Source organism: Chinchilla lanigera, unplaced genomic scaffold, assembly GCF_000276665.1.
Source record: "Chinchilla lanigera isolate Chin_1 unplaced genomic scaffold, ChiLan1.0 scaffold00004, whole genome shotgun sequence".
NCBI classification, from domain to species: Eukaryota; Metazoa; Chordata; class Mammalia; order Rodentia; family Chinchillidae; genus Chinchilla; species Chinchilla lanigera.
The window spans coordinates 25961052-25978115 of NW_004955405.1; the positions used below are offsets into that span (position 1 = coordinate 25961052).

The window sequence follows — 17064 nt, forward strand, 5'->3', positions numbered from 1 at the left end:
CAGATATTATAAGCTGAGTCATACATGACACTTGTACAGAAGTACAATCAATGAGTGGTCATATCAGCATTGACTTTGAAGTCTATGTAATTGTTTAAAATGTTAAAAGTAAAGAAATTTATAAACTCAGTGAGATTAGAAAGGCCATTATAAACATTAGACAAGAAACCTTGTTATTATTATTGGAAGTTATTGACAGTTTTGAATTAAAATTCTTATACAATGAAGTGTAAATTTATCTGAAACAAAACCACTCAGCTTAATAAATGCCCACACATAATTAAGAAAGAAAAAAGACCCAAGATTAAAATGAAATAAAGAGTTCTACTATCTTCCAAATATTGCTAAGGTACATTATAAACATCCATATCCTAAGGTTTAAGAAACATTTTCCTGAACGTACTTCTATGCTTTCACACATAGAATTAATTTCATGTGAATATTAAAACATGCTAATCAACTTTTTCATTATTCATGAATGTTCCCAAGCCCTTTATCATCCCTGCATTTCAGTCCCCACTGTGGACCAACTGGAGGCAGAAAGCACCAGCCATTGGCCTGCACGGTGCTAATTCACCTTTCTAACAAACAGCAGAAGAGCACGTGTGTTAGGGTCAGTCCTCTGCCTAAGACAACAGAACAGAGACCTCTGGGTAGGGCCCCCTGAACATACAGGAGTTTTCTAAAGCCACCAGAGATCCAAGCCAAAGCAATCATACAGATTTTAACTGGTCATCAGAAATGGAAGTCCCTAATGTGCTTTCTATTTCAAAAGTGTTAAATTGAGGGTTTACACAGAAGCATAAATAATGGTTTTACCTATGACTTCGGAGGTTTGTTTGCAATCCTTGGGTTTTCTCGATCACATTATAAACTATTTTACATAAAAACATCCCTGCCCTCCCTTCCTCCCACCTCTTCATCTAACTTCTGCAGTGACTATGAATTGTAACAGGCAGTACATCCATACGGACAACATCTCCCAGGAGAGTGGCATGACCTTTATAACAAGGCACATTTTCACTGCAGCTGTCTTTGGAAACCAAGGAATGAGTGTGTTTTGTACAAGGCATTTGTTCTGGAGGGCACTGGAGAAAGGCACCCCCAGCAGGCAGTGGAAAGTGCAGCAGAGCAGGGTCCTAAAGATTTCTTCACAATAGACAGCCATGATTAACCCGGTTTACAGTGACTCAAACACACAGATTTGGATGAAGTAAGCCAATAAGGGATCCAATTCAGCCCTGGAGTTTAGAAAAGACACTGAAATAGAAAGGTGCTTTGCTTCAGGGATTTCATGCCAAGGTGAAAAATGAGGCAAAAGTTCTAAGCACCCAAAGGGCTTTTGTTCAGAAGATGAACTTCTGCTCCTAGGAAGGCAAGCCGGTAATGTGTACACAAGACAAACAGAACAGCCCCCTCCAGGCTGTGCTCTCTCAGGTTTGGACAGGGACATAACTCTGCAGTGCAGATGCCCTTTCTGCAAAGGTGACCTAGCCTTGCTTTTCCAAGTGGGCACTGTCAGTGGATCGCTTTGCTGTCTTCTTCACAGACTTTTTTGCATGGTCGCCCAGGAGAGCAAAGGCACTCTGTGAGACAGCTTCGGGGAGGGGGATGTTGGGTTGCTGCCTACGCACCAAGAACGTGAAAAGGGCAACCTAACTGGCCCCCTACCAATATGACCATTCTCTAATCTGGAGTCCTAGAGAGCTCTAAGAGCACAGCTAACGGCTCTGGGTGCACAGTCAAGTGCTGAATCCCTGCATCCAGATAAGCAAATGACAGCTGTTGGTATTTCTTCATTGTCCAGTATTGCTTCAGTTCTGAACTTCGCTTTAATACACAGCTCACGGTGCTCCACTGGTGTTCAGTAGAGCATTATCATCATTGCTCTGGTCATGTTTTTGGAGGAATCTGGTGTCTCGGCTGGAAGAAGGTCCAGCTTGTCTGAGGATATTCTGAAGTCAACAAAGACAAAAGGACTGCCACAGCCTCCGACTTCTGAAGAAAAACTGCTGCTGGCTACTGGGATTTTTTCCACCATCAGCAAGAGTAGTAGCCAGAGTTGTTCCAGGGATGCTACTGAGCCCTGACAGAAGCCAAGGCAAGCACAGACTTGGCAAATGATCAGCCACAGGAACTATCTTTCCTCGAGGCTCCCTCCTCCCTTCACCTCTGTGTCCCCAGCTACACCTCTTATCGTCACTATCTTCTTTGAGATTAACTCTCGGACTTGACTCGAAGATACCGGAAGCCTCAGTGACTCCTCCAAGGTCACACACCTGGAAGTGTAGCTAAGTGCAGAGCCTTTTCCTCTGATTCTCCCCATTAGCGCTTTCTACCCCGTTATCAGATTCCTCCCTGGCTTGCTCTGTCCATTCCAACTCTGTGCACACAGATACTGGAAATTGCAGGGGCAGAAGAGACAGGCAAACACGGGGAAGCACTGCCCTTTGGAAAACTCATGTCCGCCAAGCTGCATGACTTGGCTTCAGGATTCTCCCAAGAGAGAAAGTAAAAGTCTTCTTCAATGGTTGTCTTTGCTAAAATAGGAAAGTGTAAATACCACTCTTGTTAAGAGAAATATCAAGGAGTAGGTGAGATGGCTCAAAGCAGAACAGTCTAAATTCAAATCCCCTTAATTTCTCCCTATGAGGTGGTTCATAATCATAAAACTGAAGCAAGAGCTACACAAATCTCAGAACTAGAAAAAGCGTACATGCCATCTGGTTCAAACCACTGTTTTACTAGTATTGTAGAAACAGAAAATTTTAGAACTAGAAGGCACTTAGAAATCACCTAGTCCTACTTTCTCACTCTTCCGCTGAATAAACAGATTCTGAAAGGGTCAAATCATTTCCCAAAGCCATACAACTCTGTATCCAGGTTAATAAAAGAGTTCAGTCTCCTAATGCCCAAGCCATTGTGGAAGCCTAGAAAAACCGTAAAGGACAAAGACAGCTACATAAAGAACACCCTTCCTTTCGATGACATACATTGTGATTTTAAAAAAAGAACCCTGAGGCCTAATTATAAGAAAATCACCCCCCACCTTTCTAGAGAGACAAAAATAGGTAGGGATAGGATAATGATAATTCTCTCAGATTCCCACCCCCGTAAATAGTTCTTAGTATGCCCATAATTAAGTTAAAAGGCAAAAACATCCTCCTGAATCTATAAATCAGTAAGGCTACAGACAATGGTTTCCATGAAACAAAGTCTATACAAAGCAACCCTGAAAGCAGCATATTATAAAAGCATCTTGGTGTTCTCTCAATTTGTTTTATAAATGGTTCTGACTACACAGGTGACTGAGACCAAAAACAGAGTTTCTGCAGCTGCTGGTGATTCATGAACTATACAAGAAAGATAAAAGATCACTTCTCAGAGATTTATGTCCAAGTGCCTTCCCCTAATTTACAAAAGGGGACATTACGGTAACTGAGAAAAAGCAAAAAAAAAGGTCCGAAACTTGGATAATGAAAAAAAAAGTCACTGCATGTTGCCTGGTAAAGACAGCAAAACATCCTGCAGAAATGAATGCATGCCTCACTCAGGCCTGGTGCAAGAATGCCAGGGACAGGAAGCTGACCAAGTCTCTTTAGTCTAAAATAAAAGACATCTTCAGAATCATACAAGGAGAACTTAGAAAGCAAGAATGTCAAGTTAAGAACTGAATTAAAGATAAAAGTAGGATTCCCATTTCTTCTTTCTATTTTGCATTCTACTTTTCTTATTCCTTTTTCACTTTGAAAGAAAAACCTTAAACAACTTTAGTCTCTCATCATCACATATCACCTTTGTTTTTCCATACCTGGTTTGACATGTGTTAATTACCGTGGATAATCGGATATCAATCACCCTGTAATGACTGGCATTGGACTGATGGATCCAAATTTAAGAAAATGTATGTGCCTTGCTTATTAAATATCACTTACTTGCCATAGCAAATTCTTGTCTATCTTGCAAAAGTTAGGACAGGCAATTCTCTTCTCAAGGAACAACAAACTCAGATTGTAACTATAATGTCAATCTTCTGGGATAGACATATATACAGTCTTGTTTTGGTCTTTACATCACCAGCGGAGAACTTTTTAATTGTTTTATAATCAACATATAGATTACAAAGCAGAAATCCCAAGAAGTTTAACCATCTACTTAACGTCATTTGTCTCCTAAGTGGTAAAACAGGAATTGGAATCCCAGTCTTTAGTGGCCAGCGCCCAGAATCCTTTCACTAACCAGGTCCTTCCCAGGTGTGGAAAGAGGGCGTATATGATGGGATTCCCACCCAGGCAACTAACCTGTAAAATTGAAAGCCTCACTACTTGGGCATGCGTTGGTTTTTATGTTATGTAAGGGGGTGGTAAGAGTTCAATCACCTATCATTATAGAGCAACAGTGACTCATAATTTGCTATCTTCAAATCAGCAGTTAGACATAAATAAAATTTAGCAATTTTAATTGGTTTGGCACAGACTTCCAAATTTCCATATGGTTATTTTCCCTGTTTTATGTTAAATGTAATCGACTTAGCACTTGAGTTTTAAAGTCTTGGCAGAATGTATCAATTAAAAGCTACATAAATTAGAATTACTCAAAGCACACATTCCAAATTGAGTGATCATAAGGACAAAATTTTAAAATGCTCTTTTCATAAATATGTTAATTTTTTCCCTATAAAGTAAACTTGCATTGCTATCTACATAACAAACCTCAGATAGAGAAAAAGAAGGGTATTTTCTCTGCCAGAATGAAAGCTAACATTCTATTTGCTTCTTCCGAGTGCCTCAGTGTGCCTAAAATGGCCCTTTATACACTGTTTGCAAGATGACTCTTTGCCTGTCTCGATATTTCTGAAAGTAACACCAGTCTTGATAATGCCTAAAACTGCACAGAAACTAAAATGTGAGCATAATATGGATAAATGTGGCACTGAGCCTATCAAGGCGGCTACTTCTGAGCACACTTTCATTGGTGGTGCATAATGCAGCATCCCAATAGTTACCTAATATATCCCACAGTACTATTTTCTTTTAAACAGCATTACTTTAAAAGAGATGATCTTTCTAAGTCAGAGCCACTATTTCCTTTAGAAACTGTACAGTCTCACTATATGGACAGAATACATGTAGTGGAAAACACCTAATGCATTTATTTCTGCAGACTTGCAATTGAGTTGATTGTCACCAGGGCTCCTTAGGACTACTGCCTGTGTGATTGTTTTCCAAATACTGAAGTCTGTTGCATGTGTTAAGTAAATGAAAGAATCATTCATCAAACCCCAAGTGGTTGTTGATGGAATTTTCACTTATTTAGCTTGACTTACATGCAAAAATGACTGCTGTCTCCATGATAGCTGAAAACCTGTACAATTCAAATTAAAGTTCTTTTTAAAATGTCGATAAATTTTGGTTTCATGTACTGAGTAATCACACAATAAAAGAACCAGTAAGCCTAGTTTTAATACCATGTTTATAAGCAACTATTTAAACTATTAAATATTAATAGATATCCCTCTCTGGCAAAGACAAAACATTAGATTGAAACCCTTCTTAGTCTCTGATTTTCTTATGCTACTGTCTCTCTCTCTCTCTCCATGCAGAGTTGCACAGAAATTTTTTTCCCAATTTTAAAGGAGAAGATTTGACACTCATCCTTCATTACCATGGATTATTTTATTGATTTTGTGCTGTCTCCAAGGTCTCCTTTTTCGGTGACAGGAATGTGAAATTGTTAGGAGTATCCTTAAGGAAAACCTTGAAGGTCATTAGATCCCGGGCAATGAATGCCTTCATTCAACACGAGCACTGCCCTCTTAAGCCCTTTAACACCAGCATGTCCCCCAAAGGGCCTGCACTTTAACTTGGTCTGAGCAGGTCACATTTCTAAAATACTTAGCTGTCTCAAATGTCTCTGGTCGGCAGCACTGAGTCACTAATGCCACAGCCACAGTGTTTCAGGCGAGGCTGACCTCTTTCTAGTTTTCAATGGAATTATTCCATGTAATCCTATTTACACAGCCATTTAATCAAAGCGAGAGCGGAGATTACAGAGCTCGCATTTGTTTTGCAAAGCAAGGGTGCAAGGATCATCACTCTTACTGACTCTCAGAGTGACTTGATAGTACATCCCGGGCTTTGGAGTGTTGGACATTAACCCGATCTGTCTCGTTTTCTTGTTTACATAGGAAGCTTTGGGCTCTTTTCCTGATCTAAAAGGTAGCGCCTTCTCCACCCAGATCTCACCACCACCACCATGCGTGCAGGCAGAGGCGACTATAAAAAGGAATAGGTTCCCACCCTTGCTTAACTGTGCTGTGGATCAGAAAGCACGTACACTTCCAGCCGCACGATAAAACTTTTCTTTGTTGGAAGAATCTTTCATACTGCATTTCTCTAGCACACTGCGGTCATCCCAGGTATGGTGTCCTTGCCTAAAAACGAACCTGCTTGCAAGACACGAGACAGGCGCGCTGCTTCTCTTCCTTATCTTGGAGACCCTGCCAAAGTAGGCTGGGCACGGCCTCCTTTCATGCCAGGCAAGGTCCCTTATCCCTGCCCTCTTCCTCAACGGGTGGAAAGGACTTTGCTCTTTCTTCTTAATGTCCAAGCCTAGACGTCCATTTCAAACACGATGCTAAGCGGTTAATCTAATAAAGCATTTGCAGCACACGGATTCCTTCATTCTAAACCTTCAGTTGCCCGCCCGCCCCAGTGCTTCAACCCCTTCCACACATTTCGGGAATTGCAATCTCCCACAAAACCTCTGGGCGGTGAAAGGGCAGCCTTACCCAACCCGAGGCCAACAGCAGAACAGTTCCGAAGGGAAGAAGTGGGAAGAGGTAAGAACCGCCTGCCAGAGGTGAAGAGAACTGTGGAAGGGAGTATTGAGGCAGCCGTTTCCAAAGGGCGAGCCAGATATTTGTTGGCGGAGCGGGGGGGATGTCTAATTGTACCTCTAGGCAGCGCTTTCGGCACAGTCCTTTATGTATAAAGCACCATTCAGCAACCCTGGGTATTATCTCAATAACTATCATTAGAGGTGCCCATTAAAATTTTAAAAAAATAAATAAAACTTTTTGTGTAATGGGAGAAGGTGCACGCACTGGGGAGGTGTTACTCCATCTGCAGCTCCCTGGAGGGCCCACCCAGAGATGCAAACGAGGCAGCTCGGAGCCCGCAGGGCGCCAAGTTTCCCGGGCGAGCCGGGCAGGTTCCCCGCCCCGCCGAGCGCTGCAGCTTAGCAGCTCGAGGTTGGCTTCGCTCCCGCGGCTGCACCCGCGTCCCGCGTCCCCCTGGCGACTGCACAAATCTGGGTTCCACAGCGAGCGAGGGTGGCGCGTGGGGAGCTGTTTCATAACCTCCCGCATCCACGAGAAAATGTCTCCCGTGCAAAGACGAGCCTTCCCGGGTTAGCGCGAAGTCCCAGGCCAAAGAGCCCACGCTGCCCTCCTCGGGTGGGAAATGCGGCTTCCGATTGACAGCTGAAAACTTAACTGCGGCGGCGGCGGCGGCGGCAAACTTGACACCGGCTCCCTCTCCGGACTCCCACTGCTCCCCTCCCGCGCTCCGCCGGCTGCGCGCTCCGGCTGCACCCCACGCCCGCCTCCCCCGCACCCTCTTGGCTCACCCGGAGGGCGCAGCCCCGCATGTCCCGGCTGCGGGTCCCGGGGCGCGCCGGCCTCCCCGGGGCTTCGGGCGCGGTTTTCTTTGAAAGCCTCGGAGCTCCCGGGCGTGCCCTACTCACTTGTGTCTTCTTCATAAGGAAAGGCAGAGCTGCGATCCAGCCCAGGCGGCGGTGTGGCAACTCCGTTTAGCTGCTCTGGAGCTCCAGCATATTGCACGGGCAGCGGCGGCAGATAGTCCAAGCATTGGGCAGCCCGAGCGCAGCGCCCTCTCCACGGCCCGTGCCTGCAGCGGCGCTCCGGGACCCAGCGCGAGGTGGCAAGTGAAGCCCCGGCCGCCGCGCCGCCGGCGCTTTTATACGGCTCCCTCCCGCCCGCTCCGGACACGCCCCTTCCCTTCCGGAGCCCCGGGAGGCCAGATGCGGCCGGGGGCCGGGCGGGGACCGGAGAGCGCTCCCGAAGTGGGGCGGGCTAGTCCCGCGCGCCCCCTGCCTGGGGGTCGGGGTGCGCCCCTGCCGGAGGCCACAGCGTGCGGGGCCGCCCGGGGCGAAGCTTAGCAACCTGCAGCCGCTCGAGCAGCGCTGGCCTCGGCGGGGCGCACCTGGCACCGCCCAAGGACAGACGACACCCCTGGCGCGTTGGAGCAGACGGGGCTCGGTCTCTCTGCTCTGAAGCAATGAGGGAGCGAGTGAGGGTCGCCTGGTTCGGAGCAAACTTCACCCAGCCTCGCCTTTGAAGGAAAAAAAAAAAAAAGTTTAATTAGGATCCCTAGTTAGAGCATTGTCTTACGCTCTTTTTTTTTTTTTTTTTTTTTTAAAGTTACTTTAGTGAATGAATAATGCTAAAGGGATTATTGACTCTGGGTTGAGTATTGCTAAAGGAAATGCTATTTTCAGAATGATTCGCTGTTGTGTCTTTAGAAATTAAAATTGAAAGAAAAAAGATAAACTATTAAATGTGCAGAACGACACAGTGGAGATTTTGAAAGGGAATTGCAATCTCTACTTTTTTTAGAGAAGTTTTGAAATCGGGAAGATAACCCAACAGTAATAATAACAGGTAACACCGTTATGCCATGCGCTTATTTTTTAGGCACCAGGCGTCATGCTAAGGACTGTACGTAAACTATCTCATTAAATCTTTTCCATAAACCTATTGTATAAATCCTGTTTTTTGAATTCCCATTTTATAGATGAGGAAACACAGCCTTAACGGTCAATTTTCCCAAACAACCTCAACTAATAAAAAGCAGAGCCCCAATTTAAATCTAGAGCTTTGGTTGTACTATCTTTTAAAAATACTTCAAATATCATATTGGCTTTCTGAAACTCTTCAATAACTGGAGAACAGTAAAAACCTTTTTATTAATTTTATAAAGAAAATGTTACTGACTTTAAAATAGTAATCTTTTGGAGCAAGCATGATATACAAATGTAGGAATTAGTTATTTTCATAACACAGTGGGATTCTAAATTCACCATGCACCAGTTGCCTTTGTTTTAAAATTGAATATGCCAAATCCTTAATCAAAAAGAAAACACTAGGTAAATTTTAAAGCTCATTTTGTTTGTTTCCTATTGCTATTATTTTAAAAAGGATCAGTTAAAGGACGTAACACAAATGTATTGGAGACCAAAAGTCCAAAATGACTTTTATTGGGCTAAAATCAAATTCTTGGCAGAAGTACATTCCTTGCTCAGGAGGCAGGGTGGAGGGGATTGTTATTCATTCCCTTGTCTTTCCGAGCTTCTAGAGACTATCCGCATTCCTGGGCTGGTAGATGTCTTCATTTTCAAAGCCAGTAATGTCGAACTGAGTCCCCACATCAAACCACTGTCACCTTCTCTTCTGCCTCCCCGTTCCACTTCTAAGGACTTTTAGGAATCTCCTGGGCCTACCTGGATAATCTCCTCATTTTAAGGTGAATTGTTTGGAACCTTAATTCCACCTACAGCCTTCATTTTTCCCTTGTCTTGGATTTGGCATGTATCATAACATTCACAGGTGCCAGGGGTTAGGATACAGATATGTTGGGTGCATATGCATGTGTGCATGTAGGGGGTGGGGTGTATGTGATTCTCTCTACTGCACCGACAGCAAACCAGTTGAGGAGAACAGAAGTGGAAGTAGGGACTCAGTGTGCTGAGCTCCGTGGGAGCTCCCAGCTGGAAGATTATCTCCTCCTCCATAGTTACAAAAATAAATATTTGGAAAAAGGACCAAAAGAAAAGCTGAAAGCATTTAATAATTGCTTTTACTTTCCATTGAAAAGGTGCTGCAAACCATCTGAACAGGGATGGAAAGAAGGCTGCAAACAGCACTCAGTATGACCATATTGGAAAAATCACCTAATGAGTCCTCCCTGGTCATCCTAATCCTAACACAGCCAGGCCTTCAGTATCATCTCCCTTTTGCAAGAATTTTCCAAGCTGTTCCCTACATATTATGCAAGAAGGAGCAACGCTCCTGAAATTTACTAGTATGGTCTAGTGAAAGAAGAATGATTTTGAGGAAGGATCCTTCTACTTCAGAGTCTACTGCAGGATTAAATCCTTGGCTCCAAGATTAAGCAGTGAGACATCCACTGCCAGAAAGGTCCCCAAGATGATTTCAGGTAAAACTCAGGTGAACTTGATTATCAAGTAGGCATATATTAAAATGGGTATTTGAAATGTGTTTAGATAGATAATATATAAAACAGGATTCCAACGTGGTAGCTGATTTAAAAGTGTATATCCATTAATTACCTTTATCAAGAATTTATGTAAATATATAACATGTCAAATTATAAAACAGAGTTCCTTAATTCGGATAGCTGAGGCCTTAAAGAAATGTCTTTCTTTAAGACATTTTTAGAGTTGAGAAATACAGTTCCCTCAGCTTTATTTATTAAGGTGTACTTGACAAATAAAAGCTGCTTATTTTTACCGTGTGCAGCATGATATCTTGATATGTGCATCATTGTGAAATTATTAAAACAAAGTATTTAATACACCATTGCACAGTCTATTAGTTTTGAAGAGTAAAGAACATTTAAAATCTACGTCCTTAGAATGTTCAAGTACACAGTACGTTCTCACTAACTATAAGACACCATGCTGTACAGTATATCTCCAGAATTCATTCATGTGAATTTTAACTGAAGCTGCATGTCCTTTCACCGACATATTCCTTTCCTTCAGAAAAAAAGGTCCTCAGTGTCAATTTAAACTCAATTTAATGCATAACATTAAGTAAGTAATGAATACTCCTAAAGGAAGATGAATATGATAATGTCAAGATGGCTTGAGAGTCAGCAAAGCCTGGGAAACAGAGGCCGTGCTAACTTTATGAGACTCGTAAGAGGAACAGTTCTTATAAGATGGGCTAGGTTTAAAGAACAGACAGTGCATCTATCAAATTCAGTGTAAATTCCTTTCATTCACAGGCTATATCATGCTATACCAGGTCTTTGGTCTCCTGCCTTCTTTCTGCTTTTAGTTATCTTGGTCTCTTTCTCCCAACCCCACCATTTTGTGGGTTTTCACTACATTAGCATCATCACTGAGTTCTTCACCCTTTCTGCTGCTATAACAAAAACATGGAGACCAGACACTTTATATGGAATAGAACCTTATTTAGCTCATTTTTCTGGAGTCTGAGAATTTTAAGAGCATGGCTTTGTCATCTTTGGGATCTGGTGAGGGCCTTCTGACAGTAGCATAAGAAGACAAACTATCATGTGATTGAACAGCAAGCAAGCTAGAGAGCACACATCCCTAACAAAGTTACTCCCATGGTAATCCATTAATTCAAAAATGGATTATTCAATTCATGAGCTCAAAGCTCTTATGACCTAATCAGCTCCTTAAATCCCCATCTCTCAATGTTGCTTTGTTGAGGACCAAGTCTCCAAACGTGAATTCTGGGGTACCTAGGTAAACCACAGTAACTTTCTTATCTTTTGCTTCCTTCAATACTGTTGCTCTACTGCTTTGTTATATAATCAGACTATTTGAAATTAAGTCATGAATATATGTAAGATACTAAAAATTGCAGACAAACTCATGAAGAAGTCAAAACTGGGTCAGAAAGATTATACTTTAAAGCTGGCTTTTGGGAGAAGACACAGGCTAGCATTTAGTCTCTTAGCAGAAAAGAGCCAGGGAGCTACTAAAAAATTAGTAGGAGTCAGGCTGGTCAAAAAGCATGGAAATACTTCCTCCTGGAAGTGGTAGCCTCCTGTGATACAGTTCAAGGTGTTCCATATGTATCACATTCAGTAGGACGTTTTCCCCAAATTGCCTAGTCTTTACCTTCAATGCTAGTTGGTCATTTATGCTTTTTTTTAAATTAATCTAATTGTTGGAATACTTTCTTTTTTGAGGTTTCTCACTTTTTTGTTGTTGTGAACAAGCAGGTTTAATTTAGTAACTGAATAAGTCTTGTTTTATATGGAAACATCCTGTGTTCATCACCACTTTGTCTCCATATTCTTTCAGACTCACATTTTATTATCTTTTTGATCTTTAAAAATGCCACCCTAAACTGAAACTGCCATTTACTTTTTTTAATGTTGATTTTTAGCCCATGTTTGCAGTATATAATGATTACATTCACTGTTGAGAGTGGTATCTGTACATAAAACATTTTAATTAATTTTTTACCCCTTTCCTTCCTTTCTCCTTTCCCCCATCTCTTTGTTCTCTTCCCTTTCATAAAAGATCTCTCTGTTTCCTATTGTCCATCTTTTGTTTTGCTCTTTTGTATATATGTGAGGAAAAATCATACAATATTTAATTTCATGTGTCTGATTTACTTTACTTAATATTATGGTCTCCCAGTGCATCTAAATTCCTAAAATGACACAAACATATCCTTCTTTATGACAAAGTATTATTCCATTATGCATACATACTATACTTTTTATCCATTCATTCATTGATGGGCATATAAAATAGATCTATATATTAAACATGTGCCTCTATAAACATAGGCATATATTTACCACTGTGATACAATGTCTTAAATACCTGCTGGAAAATATTTAGAAGGGGAATAACTGGATCCGATGGAATTTCACCTTTTTAGTATTTGAGGACTCTTCACACAAATTCCCACAGTGGTTGCAAAAGATTATATTCTCACCAACAAAGTAGAAGGGATCTTCTCTCCCATATCCTCTCTAGCATTTGTTATTATGATTTCTTGATGACAGACAGCCTTTCAGGAGTAAATAGAATCAAAATCTCAGTGCTGTTTTCGTTGGCATTTCTGTAACAGCCAGAGATGTTGAACATCCTTTTATGTATTTATTGGCCAATTGTGCTTCCTCTGAGAAATGTCTATTCATTTTAGTTGCCCATTTTTTGATTAGGCCTTTTTGGAAGGGGTCTTATTTTATGAGTCCTTCACTCTGTAGCCTAGTCCTCTGTTTGAGGTGTAGTTGGCAAAATTTTATTCCCATCCTGTAAGTTCATCTCTTCACTCTGTTGTTTCCTTTGCTATGCAGAATATTTTTAATTTAATGTAACTTGACTTGTTGATTCTTGATGTTATTTCTTGTGCATTTGGGGCTCTATTCAGGAAGTTCTTGCTTTTGCCTGTCTTCAAGAATTTTTCCTATTTTGTCTAACAGAAAATTAATCTTCCACATGCAGACATACAGATTTAGTCCTTCTCATGTTGATATCCAGTTTTTCCATCACCATTTGTTAAAGAGCTTATGGTTCCTCTAGCACATGTTTTTAGCCCATTTGTCAAAGTTCAGAGAGCTGAATGTGCCTTCCACTATTTCTTCATTCTTTATTCTGATCAGTTGGTCCCATATCTTTTTGTGCAAGTGCCATACTGTTTTTATCACTGAAGCTTTATAATATAACTTGAAACTTTATAATATAACTTGAAACTTTCTTGATGCTCCTGCTTTGCTCTTGTTTCCCAGGAATGTTTTTACTCTTCTGGATCTCTTCTGATACCATATGAATTTCAGGATTGTTTTCTTTACTTTTGTGATAAATACTATTGGTTTGCTTTGGATTGTGTTAAATATTTGTACCCATTTTCAAAGTACCCATTTTGACAATATTTGTTCTGTCTCTTCAGGAACAGAGGATTTCTTACAATTTTCTGGTGTCCCCTTTGATCTGCCTTTGTAGAGTACTATAATTTTTATTGTAAAGGTCTTTTGCTTCCTATCTTAGGTTAATTCTTCAATATTAAATTTTTATTTATCCTATTGTGAATGATATTTTCCTAATTTCTATTTCAGTGTGTTCATTACTGGTATAGAGGAATGCTATTAATTTTTATGTATTTTTGTATCCTGCCACCTTGCTGAATTTTGATATCAATTCTAGCAGTCTTCTGATGGAACTTTTTGGATCTTCTATGTGAAGGATCATAGTATCTGCAAATAAAATAATGACTTCTTCCTTTTCTATACATATCACTTTTATTCCTTTATCTTGCTTAATTTCGTTTTTTTTTTTTTTTTTTTTTTGGTCTTTTTGAGACAGGGTCTCGCTATGCAGTTCAGGCTGGCCGTGAGCTCACTTTGTAGCCCAGGCTGGTCTCAGACTAAGAATGATCCTCCTGCCTCAGCCTCACGAGTGCTGGGATTATAGGCATGTACCACCACACCTGGCTTATCTTGCTTTATTTCTCTGGCTAATATTTCAAATAGTATATGGAACAGGAGAGGCAATGATGAATATTCTTGTTTTCTTCCTAATTCTAGGGGCAAATCTTTCAGCTTTTCTCCATTAATATGCTGTTGGCAGTAACTTTGTCATAAATGGCTCTTATTAGATGTGATAAGGTCCTTCCATACCTCTTCCACATTTTTAACATTTATGGATGTAAGATTTTTTTCAAAAGCCTTACCTGCATCTATTTAGATGATTGCATCATTCTTGTGCTTGCTTCTGTTTATGTGGTCTATTACATTTATATATTTGTGTATTTTGAACCATCCTTGTAGCCCTGGAATGAGTCCTGCTTGGTTGAAATTTATGATGATTAGTTGCATCCCATTTGTCAGTCTTGCTGATGATTTTTACATCTATGTTGATTAAAGAGATTGGCTTATACTTTTCTTTTTTATTAGGTCCTTGTCTGGTTTAGGGATCAGGGTAATGCTAGTTTGCAGGAATGACTTAGTAGTTTGCCTTGCCTTTCAGTTTCATGGAAGAATTTGAGGACTGTTGGCATTAGATTTTCCCTGAAGTGCTTGTAGAATTCAGTAGTGAATTGAGTCCTGGGCTTTTCTAATTGAGTAAGCCTTTTTTTATTACTACTTCAATTTCATTTTCTTGTTATTGGATTAATTGGGGATTTTTATATTTTCATGGTTCAGTGTTGGAAATTTATACATACCTAGAAATGTACACATTTCTTCTGGATTGTCCAATTTATTAGAGTATGGATTTTCAAAATAGCGACTAATACTCTTCCAGATTTTGTCAGTGCCCATTGTGAGTTCACCTTTTTTATTTCCAATTACATTAATTGTGTCTTTTCTTTCAATTTCTTTGTAAAATTGGCTATGAGTTTGTCTTTTTGTTTGTTCTTTCAAAGAACTAGCTCTTTAACTGACTGCTTCTTTGTGTTTTTTGTTTATTATCAATTTCATTACTTTCTGTTCTAATCATTATAATTTCTTCCTTTATACTAGCTTTGGATTTGGACTGTTCTTGTTTTTCTAGGACCTTGAGGTGCACTATGAGGTTATTTATTTTGTTTTTCTCTGTTTTTGTGATGTGGGCATTCACAGCTATAAACTTCCTTTGTAGGACTGTTTTTATTTTATCTCATAGTATTTTTAGTATTTTGTGCTGACATTATTGTTTGATTCCAGGGACTAATTTCTTCTTTGATTTTTCTTTGATTGGGGGTGTTTTGTTTAATTTCCATATGTTTGCATAACTTCTGTGGTTTTCTGTGCCACTGATTTCCAGTTTCATCATCCAGTGATCTAATAACATGCATGAGACAATTTTGACTGTTTTGTACTTACTTAAACATGCTTCATGAGCTAATATGTAGTATCTTTTGAAAAAAGTTCATGTGCTACAGAGATAAATGTATATTCTGCTGGTGGGTGGAAGATTTTGAAAATTTTGAAAATATTAAGTCTCTTTATTCACAGGTTTGGTTCAACTCTAATACTTCTTTGTAAATAATTTGTCTAGTTAATCTATTTGTGATGGGGGGTATTGAGGTCTTTCATTATGACTATCGATTTTTGTAGTAGTTTGTTTGTTTTATTAAATTGTAGTTTGTTTTATTAAATTGATTTTGCCAATGTGTGGTACATATATATTTATATTTGTCATCTCTTCCTGTTGAATTGTTCCTTTAATGAAAATACATTTTCTTTATCCATCCATCTGTTCATGGGCATATAAGCCACTTTTAAGATTTAGCTGCTTTGAATTATGTGCTGTTAATATGGTATGTACCTATTCCTGTGACATGATGTCTTGAAATCTTTGGAAAAGAAATCTAGATAGGGAGGAGCTGGGTCAAATGGAAATTCTACTTTCTAGTATTTTCAGGAATCTCAACACTGATTTCCATAGTGGCTGTAGCAGTTTACATTCCCACTAACAGTATAGAAGCCTTCCTTTTTCCTTGCAGTTGCTCCAGCATTTGCTATTATTTGATGATGATTGTCACTTTTTCTGGGATAAGATGGAATCTCAGTTTTGCTTTTGTTTGCTTTTCTCTAATGCTAGGGATGTGGAGCATTTCTTTATGGATTTATTGACCATCTGTACTTCTATGAAGCATCTATTCATTGCACTTGTATAGTTTTTGACTGGATCTTTTATTTTGGGGTGTCCATTTTTAAAAGTTCTTTATATCTTTTAGATATGAGTCTTCTGTCAAAACAATTGACGGCAAAAACTATCTTTTCTGCTCTGTGTAGATTGTCTTTTAACTCTGTTGGTTGTTTCTGTCGCTTTGCAGAAGCTTTGTAATTTGACGTAATCCCATTGGGTGACTCTTGGAACTAGTTCCTGTGCAACAGGGTTTCTCTTCAGAATGTGCTTGCCTATGCCTCTGACTTTAAGGATTTTACCTATTTTATCTCCTGGCAAGTTAAGTGTTTCTGGTTTAACATTTAATTCTTTTGTCCATTTAAATTTTAGTGTAGTATATAGTGAGAGACAGGCATCTAGATTTCATCTTTTATATGTGTGTAGCCAGTTTTCTAAACATCTTTTATTAAAGATGCTACCTTTTCTTTAGTGATTGCATATATGCTTTCATTTATCTTTATATATTTTTATATTCATATTCACATATATATATATATATATCCTTTCACTTCTTTTTCTTGCTTAATTGCTCTTGCCAATGTTTCAAGTACTGTGTTGAACAGGAGTAACAATAGTGGACTTAATACAATTGTTAATCTCCTAGATTCCTGTTTGGTACCTTTTCATGAACTATAA

The 17064-nt window shown here is 39.9% G+C and overlaps 1 protein-coding gene across 5 annotated transcripts in view; it reads right to left on the reverse strand.

Annotated features, from left to right (window-relative positions):
- Kitlg (KIT ligand) overlaps nt 1-7955 on the reverse strand; it is a 152870-nt gene extending 144915 nt beyond the window's left edge. For 3 of the 5 annotated variants that reach the window (XR_001235502.1, XM_013518152.1, XM_013518150.1), the window contains exon 1: nt 7630-7735. Coding sequence is in view for 4 of the 5 variants with exons in the window: in XM_013518152.1 (XP_013373606.1) it covers nt 7630-7650 (21 nt within the window). In the remaining variant the exon portion in view is untranslated. The other 2 variants (XM_005374432.2, XM_005374430.2) reach the window with 2 other exon arrangements.
- Between the last annotated feature and the right edge of the window lie 9109 nt (nt 7956-17064).